The sequence below is a fragment of the Triticum dicoccoides genome, chromosome 1B (assembly GCF_002162155.2).
Source record: "Triticum dicoccoides isolate Atlit2015 ecotype Zavitan chromosome 1B, WEW_v2.0, whole genome shotgun sequence".
In the NCBI taxonomy this organism is placed as follows: Eukaryota; Viridiplantae; Streptophyta; class Magnoliopsida; order Poales; family Poaceae; genus Triticum; species Triticum dicoccoides.
The window spans coordinates 404649601-404657640 of record NC_041381.1 but is presented as its reverse complement, the minus strand read 5'-3'; the positions used below and the strand labels follow the sequence as shown (position 1 = coordinate 404657640).

The following is an 8040-nucleotide window of genomic DNA, read 5'->3' as shown; positions in this document are numbered from 1 at the left end:
CGGGCTCCCTCCCGGATCTGAGATTCATCCATGCTCCTTCTCCTGTGGCTGTTCGGTCAAAATCCCATCTGATTATCATCTAGGGTTTCTTCAATTTCGAACGCCTCGCGTATCAGTTTACTAATTATTGGGATCGCTGGTTTCGTTCGCATCCAAATTATTGAACCCAAACGAGTAGGCACCATCACATGTTCACCTACTGCCTCAAATATGCCTTAAAAATAAACCTACTGCCTCAAATTACATAGTAGCTTACATGCCTTCAAAATTATTCTTCTGGGATTGTAAGGCCTGAAAACAAAAAACACAAATGAATGTTCCTTCCTCTTGGTCTATGCAGTTTAAGACAAAATCATCCGGTACACAAATGCATCTGCCGATGTTATCATTTTCCTCAATAATAAATCACAACACAGCATACCTTCAAGAAAATAATAAGGTAATACAACACAACACGAGGAAAAATTCATACCATCGGTTGGCCACTGTACTCATTGGCTTTTAAAAACTCTCGTGTGCTTTCACCTTCCACATAATGCTTTTCGATTAGTAGCAGGACTTTAGCATCCCAGAATATAATACTTTCAAACCTAGGTACACATTACAATTAGATCGAACAGTTGGGAACTCTCACATTAAGGTATCTTCTTTGTGAAAGCACGTGCAGAACTTTGCTGCTGCTTCCAGTGATTACTTGATGGGTATATATTATTCCATCAGAGAACACATTTTATTCTGATGAATACTGGTTGCAGCCTGCAGCTTCAAGCCTTCAAGTTGGAGTCCCCACTTCTTAAAAGGAATCACTTTCACTCTTTTCAATTTTCTAAATGCAATAGTTGTGTTGCTTTTCGGTGGAGCATCACCATGTACACTAACCTATTCTTGTCGATATTCTCTGGACTGTTTTTAAATTTCTAAAATGATATAGCCCTCATAGAATTCCATAGTAGGAGGAAAAAAGAGAGCTAAATTCTAAATATTTTTCTTTGTTTATGCTTCTAATCTAATGTTGTAACATGGTTTTATTTACAGAAAATGCCTTGGGGACGGAAACCTATTGTAAGTCCTCCCTCCCATCTCTCCAGTTTTGTAGGAAGGGATGTGTGGTTCTGTGTCTCAGTGTGCAGACTTCTCTTCTTTTCAGGCAAACCAAAATTCACAACATTGGTGCAACCCTTGTAGGAGTTGACACTTTTGGAAACAAGTACTATGAGAAACTACATGACACTCAGTATGGTTAGTGCATCGCCCCTTAGTTGAGCTACTGCAATTTTTATTGTCGAATTCTATTGCATGCCCACATTAGAATGTTGACCATCAAACTTATAGACATTGCCACTTTAGAAAGAACAGTATCGGATTCTACTCTCATCATCTCCTGTTGTCTAAGATTTTGTCTCTCGTCTCTTCTTTTCTCTAACGCCTGAGATTGGAACTTTGCTAACGAACACTCCAAGCTTGACGATTTGTATTTCTATGTGTGATCATACTTCTTGTGCTTCAGTGTTTCCCCCTGATGATGTAGTAGAAACTAAACATTGTTCAATCTTCAGGAAGGCATAGGTGGGTAGAGTATGCGGACAAGGGTCGCTACAATGCATCCCAAGTGCCTGCTGAATGGCATGGATGGCTGCACCACATTACAGACAGCACTGGGGATAAGGCAAGCTTTCTCTTTCCTCGTGCTATTTTCCTGCGCATATAAAATTTCTGAGATGCTTTATCCGTTTAGGCAGGAATTCCTGAACAACATGTATTACCTAAGTTGTACTACCTCCGTTCAGAAATAAGTAACGCTGTTTTAGTTCAAGTTTGAACTAAAAAAGTGTCACTTATTTCCGAACAAGGGAGTATAAAATAAATGAGCACTTAGGTTTGTGTATAAGGCCATGGAATCAATGAGACTATGAAAGTTTTCTTATTTCCCCTCCAATTTTTTTAAAAGTTTGATTATTATTTGAACGGTGCAATAGGCTGCTGAGAAACATTATCACTTTTAAGCTATTGTTAGCCGAAATGTCCTTTTATGTGTGCAAGTAGATTCAGTGCACTAGTTTTACTATTGGTAATTCGAAACCAAGTAGCTCATAAATATGACTTTCTTTTGGAGGGGACAGCTGCTGGAGGAGAAGACTAAAAAGTTCATTAGGGAGCACAGACAGAACTACACCGGACAGGGTGATGACTTGATCTACCACTCCAAGGGGCATGCTCTGAACCCAGGGCAAAGGGACTGGACAAGGTACCAGCCTTGGGAACCAAAGAAAGAAGAGGCCACCTGATCTGAATGGTACCTGATAATCCTCTTCTATGTTTCACATTTGGTTTGGTGTTGCCGATCTAAAACCACCAGTCAGTTTGGTTTCATGGACTGGTCCTGAATAATGTACTCTATCTGATACTGAATACCTGCCACTGAACAATTTTAATCTGTGTGTGGATGTGGCAATAGAGAAACTGGCGATTCGGTCGTCGGTGTTTGCATTGAAGAGTTTCTTTTTCTACTGATGTCAATGGTGCGTGGATGTTGAGATTCTGAAAGGAGATAATATTGTTTGGTAAATCCGGTGGCGTTGCAACATGCCCGTGTTGTTTTGATGTTAATACGTGACACTGAAGTGTAGTACTGTATTTGATATATGGTGCTGACTAAAGGGTTTCTTTTCTTATCATTTTCTCTTGAGAAAAGGCCACCGTCATCATTGATGTCAAGAAGCTACATGTACACACGGGGAAGACACTCAACCACATTTTGTTTTTGAGGGGTAGACACTCAACCACATGGAACAGGAAACCTGGGCATGGCAAGCGTGGCCCGACAGCCTAGACTCAAAGCCTGATGGTTGAGCTGGACAAGGGCTCCAGTTTTGGCCCGAACAATTTAGTAGGAGAAAAATTCACTACAGGTCACATAACTTAAGCTGGGTGACACTTTAGCACCACTACTTCAAAATACCTGAACTACGATCCAAATACTTACGCTAGGGGTTCACTTTGGCCCGTATGTACGATTTTGTCCACGTATTCGCTGACTTGGCCAAGTCAACGCCCACCAGCTCGGCTTTGACCGCCACCTGGTCGAGCTAGGGTCAATGGTAGTCCATCCGGGTTTTTTTTTGCAAAAACACCAGCACTTGGTTGGACCGAGCGCGCACCTGGTCGGCCGCTCGCTTATCCCCTCGCTCTCCCCTTCCTCTCCTCCCAACCCTAGCCCAACTCCCGTCCCCGCCGCCGCAGCCATTGCCGACGCCCTTCTCTGCCTCCTCCGTCCCCGCCGTCATGTCGTCTTCCAGCTCCGTCCGCTCTGCATTGCGTGGCCGCTTCGTTGCTATACCATTGATCGGGTGCCCAGATTGCGGCGAGCAGGTGAGGTTCTACCGGTCTAGCACCGATGAGCACGATGGATGGATCTTCTACAAGTGCGTCAACCACACTGTAAGTGCCAGTTCCTAGCTTCTGGTTGATTGATTCATGCCGTGTCAATTCACTGTAGTTTAGACTGTAAGTGCCACATTGAAGCAGAGCACTGCTTAAATTAGTTGGTTAACTAGTCATTGCTCTGATTAATACAGTAGTTTAGACTGTCCTTGTTTGCAAAGTTACAGACAAAACTAGTTGGTTAACTAGTCTGCCATTGATTCATGCACTCTGAACTTTACTGTCACTATAATTTTTGTTCTCGGGTCACTTGTGATTTCTGGCGCTGGGAGCTTGAATATGTGGAGCATCTGGTTGAAACAAGGCGTCTGGTTGGTGATGCTGCTCTAGATGCAAATGGTGCAGCTGAGGACAGGAGGGAAGAGCTTGAGAGGCAGAGGACTGAATCAATGGCAGGCAGAGGCACAGCTGGAAGGGGCATGGCTGGAAGAGGCACTGTAGGCAGAGCTAATTATGCCAGCTCAAGTGAGAATAAGTATGCTACCAAGCAGCAAATTGCTATGCTTTTAGGATTAGGCAGAGAGATTTTGCTGCTGCTAAAGCTGTTGATGGCTTTTGTTATAGTGCTTTGTGTGATGTGTTTCACCTTAATTATGAAGAAGTGATGTGTTGTTAAATGAGAAGGTGTAGGTGTTCTAAGAGATCTCTTGTTCTAAATTGAGCATACTAAATGCCAATGTAGAGATCTCTTGTTTGCTCAGTATGAAGTCTTGGTTGTAATGCTTGTTGTAATGGATAATATGTCAATAATATGAAGTCTGCTTGACCTAATTGCTTTGAAATTACTGACATATGTATTTGATGTTAGAAGTGTAGTTTAACTAATTCTGACAGAAGTGTACCTAATTCTAATTCTGTCAGAATTGTACTTAACCTCATTGCTTTCAAATTACTGACAGAAATGCTTTCATAACTAATTGCTGACAGAAATGCACTTAAGTAATTGCTATCATAAGTGAACTAAATTATGTTAACTAATTGTTGTCATAAATGAATTAACTTATGTTAACTAATTGCTGTCATAAATGTAACTCATGTCAGCCGAGGCACCCTTTTTTGAACACAACCGAACTCAAAAGCAAGCATGTACTTGCACCTGCTGCAAACACCCACCCAGCAACTTGCACTCTACATGTAGCTTTGGTCCACCACCAGTCCACCACCACCACCAGATCCCCTTCTTCTTCCTCATCTGTCATCTTCAATTTCATGCACCACCAGATCCCTTCTCTCCTCTGTCCAATAGCACCAACAGATCCCCTTCTCATATTCATCCAGCAGTAACCATGGTGTCCTGGGATGATCTTCCCAGTTCTTCTGAAGACGACTCTGTGACCAGCAAGGTTAGTGTGCTCCCCACCCAGTCTAGGCTTTCTCAACTAGGGTTTCTCTGCCAATTAATTCCAAATGTCTCTCTTTTGTTTAGCCACCTGCCACAATTTTCTGTGAGGAATGGAGTGGCTTGGCTACAGATCTGCCTAGCTTTAGATGTGGGCATGGATCTTTGTGTGAGAAGCATGTGGTATTTGAATCTGTTGATAGTGGCAGAAGGTTTCTAGCTTGTGCACGGAAGGTTAGTATTTTTTTGCATTTGGCACTGTTAAACAGGAAGTCATTTGTAGTATGTTTTAAGTCATTTGTGGCATTTGAATACTGGCAGTTAACTGAATTTTTTGTTTATTCTAAATTGTTAGGAGGTACCTAAATGCAGATATGTTGAGTGGGTTGACCCTGAGTGGCCTGATGCTCTGAAGAGGAGAAAAATAGAGGCTCGGACAAAATGTTGTGAGTGCTGAAGAAAACTTGAAGGTTCTTGATGAGAAGAAGAAGATGGAGAATGAGTTGAGGCATTTCAAGCTTGATTTTGCTAAGATAGTGGCTGAGAAGGAGCAGGCAATGAGCCAATTAGGCAGCACACAACTTGCTCTGACTGATGTAAAGGAAGAACTTGAGAAGAAGAAGATGACAGACAAGTCAGTAACCAACATTCATCAGGTCTTCAGGGTTAAAGCAGAGAAAGAGAGGGACCAAGCAGTGCAGGAGAGGGACCAAGTGATTCAAGAGAGGGATGATTTGAAGCATGAGAAAAGGAAGCTTGAGTACATGACTGGTGACCTATTCAAACACAAAGAGGCCACCAGGGAGAAGATAATGAAGTTGAAGGCCATGCTGAATGAATTTGATTGAATTTGTGTCATTATAAAAAAATGACTTTGTATCTTTCCTACAATGTGTACTTTCTGTCAAATGAACATGAACCTCCTCCTGGATTTGTGTCATCTGTACTTTCTGTCAATTGAAGCTAACTGTCAGTGTTTCTTATTTTGGAAAGGTTTGCTGCTTTCTATGATTGAATTTGTATGCCTGAATTTGTATTGCTGAATTTGCTGCAAACTGAACATATGTACCAAATTTTGATTAAACAAAAAAATTAAAAATCACAAAAAAAAAGTTTTGCCTGGGTCTCGAACCCAGGACCTGTGGTGTGATGAACTGCGTGCAATGCCAGTGTGATAAGAATGTTGCTTTGCTCAAGTGTTACTTGACAACCTACTTATTCTGCTTCCACTCCCCTCCCTGCTAATTGAATGCTTGTAGTTAACTAAATTTTAATAGTTGTCTGAATTAACTCATTGAAAAGATAACTTAATTTTTACAGTCTGCTGAAATTGGTTTGAAAAGATAACATCAAATTCTAACAGTTTACTGGATTTTAACAGTTGTTTGAATTTGTACAGTTAATTGGATTTTAACACTTGTCTGAATTCAGTTAAGACAAAATTCAGTGAAGATAAAGTTTAGTTAAGACACTTCTTTCATTTGGATTGTTGCCTTATATAGCAACAAGACACTGATGGATTATTGCCTTATATAGCAACAAGACAATTTTGGGTTGTTGCCTTATATAGCTACAAGACTGCATGAACAACATCAATAGATAACATAGAACAACATGACATAGTTCAACTGCCACTTATATAGCATCAACATAGTTAAACTGCCAACATAGTTCAACTGCAACTGCCACTTAGTTCAACATTGACAACAGAAATTAGAAATAACTTATGTGCTTAATATACAAGCACTCCTGACAAAATACACTATTTTTTAACTTATATGCTAAAAATATGTATATTTCAGCATACCTAACTACTGCCTGCAACTTCTTCATGCCTGCAACTGCATGTCACCTTCTTCATCTTCTTTAGTTCATCAGCTTTTGGAGGCGCTCTGAGCGGCGAACCTCCACATGTGCCACCTTCTTCTTCTTCCTCCTCTCTGGCTGCTTGTCACCCTCCACCTGTGCTTCCAGGGCCAAGACCACCTCCACCTCCTGCTTGACGATGTCAGGAACATCGGGAAGCAGCTCGACGTCAATGGGGCGGTGCTTGTCACCCTCCCTGGAGACAGGCGCCACCATCTAGACCTCCGGCTCGGGGATGATGGGCGCCGCCATCTGGACCTCCGGCATGTCGTCAGAGAGGACAATCACCTCCGGCTCCTCCCAGCCAGTCGACCAGGACGAGTTGGGGGCGTAGCCAGAGTCGTCGTCGGAGCCAGAGTCGTACTCCGAGTCGGACGAGATGTAATTGGAGACGTCGTTGCGCCCGAGGAGGTCGGGCTGGTAGTGGTCCCAGTAGGCCGTGTTGACAGGCGCGGGGACGGCCACCTCGACGTTCTTGACGCGCTCCACTCGCGAGCCAGCGCGCGACGGATCCGGCTGCCACAGCGCGGTGGCGGACCGGTACCTCCACCACTGGGCTCACTGGCCTGGGTCGTCGGAGCGCGTCTCCTGCATCACGAAGCGAAGGATGAGTGCAGGAGGGATACCGAGGCGGTCAGTGCAAGCGCGGTCCAGCTCGTCGTCGATCATGATCTTGAGGCCATGCGCGTGGTGACGCAGCATCGCAATGCTCGGGAACCACTTCCCGATCTCCGTCAGGTCCGCGCGCATCACATTGTCGTCGCCTGTGAGGACATCGATGACCCTCTGCCAGGTGGGGCTGTTCTCCATGTCGGCAGCGGCGGTGTGGTGGTCGGCGGCGAGGGCGGAGTGGGGTTTTGGAAGCGGGGTAACCGAGGCGACATGGGTGGACTGTGGACTGGATGTGAGTGGCGAGTGGAGCGGTGGGTAGGTGGGCTTAAAGAGATGAGAAGGAAACCAAAAAGACATGGGCCACTAACAACTACTAATTAGTTAGTTTAGATCTGCCCTTGATCAAAGCACTAGTACTTACCCCACTGGCATTGTCCCCAACATTCAATACCACAGGTCCTGGTTTTGAGACCCAGGCCACCCCTTTTTTGTTTTTTTAATTTTATGCAGTTAAGTATAAAAACCAGTGAAGAGATAAGTACAAAACCATTCTAACAGTTAACTAGATTTTCGCAGTTGTCTGAATTTTTACAGTTAACTAAACTTTAACACTTGTCTGAATTTAGTTATCTGACAAAGTTCATTGCAGACAAAGTTCAGTTAAGACAAAACCATTCTAACAGTTTTCATTTTGATTTCAGGGATTTGCTGACTTCATCTCATTGTGAAGAGATAAGCACACATGGTTTACAAGTGCAACAACACTGAATCACCTCATTGAA

General features: G+C 43.3%; 2 protein-coding genes across 2 annotated transcripts in view; both read left to right on the top strand.

Moving 5' to 3' along the window:
* Positions 1 to 2566, top strand: part of LOC119337858 (probable NADH dehydrogenase [ubiquinone] 1 alpha subcomplex subunit 12) — a 2956-nt gene extending 390 nt beyond the window's left edge. The window contains exons 2-5 of the mRNA XM_037610088.1: positions 1036 to 1062; positions 1148 to 1239; positions 1557 to 1666; positions 2121 to 2566. Of these exons, the coding sequence (XP_037465985.1) occupies positions 1036 to 1062; positions 1148 to 1239; positions 1557 to 1666; positions 2121 to 2285 (394 nt within the window). The 3' untranslated portion in view covers positions 2286 to 2566. The remainder of the gene's footprint in view (positions 1 to 1035; positions 1063 to 1147; positions 1240 to 1556; positions 1667 to 2120) is intronic.
* A 716-nt stretch (positions 2567 to 3282) lies between these two features.
* LOC119350417 lies at positions 3283 to 5628 on the top strand. Its single transcript, XM_037618259.1, has 6 exons — positions 3283 to 3434; positions 3683 to 3951; positions 4579 to 4784; positions 4868 to 5014; positions 5251 to 5376; positions 5437 to 5628. The coding sequence occupies exons 1-6, from the start codon at positions 3283 to 3285 to the stop codon at positions 5626 to 5628; spliced, it is 1092 nt and encodes a 363-aa protein (XP_037474156.1).
* The last annotated feature ends 2412 nt before the right edge of the window (positions 5629 to 8040 follow it).

Coding starts and splice junctions, on each gene's coding strand:
- LOC119350417 (XM_037618259.1), top strand. CDS start 3,283: ATGTCGTCTTCCAGCTCCGTCCGCTCTGCATTGCGTGGCCGCTTCGTT. Junction 4,785..4,867: donor ACGACTCTGTGACCAGCAAG/GTTAGTGTGCTC, acceptor TCTTTTGTTTAG/CCACCTGCCACAATTTTCTG. Junction 5,377..5,436: donor CACAACTTGCTCTGACTGAT/GTAAAGGAAGAA, acceptor AACATTCATCAG/GTCTTCAGGGTTAAAGCAGA.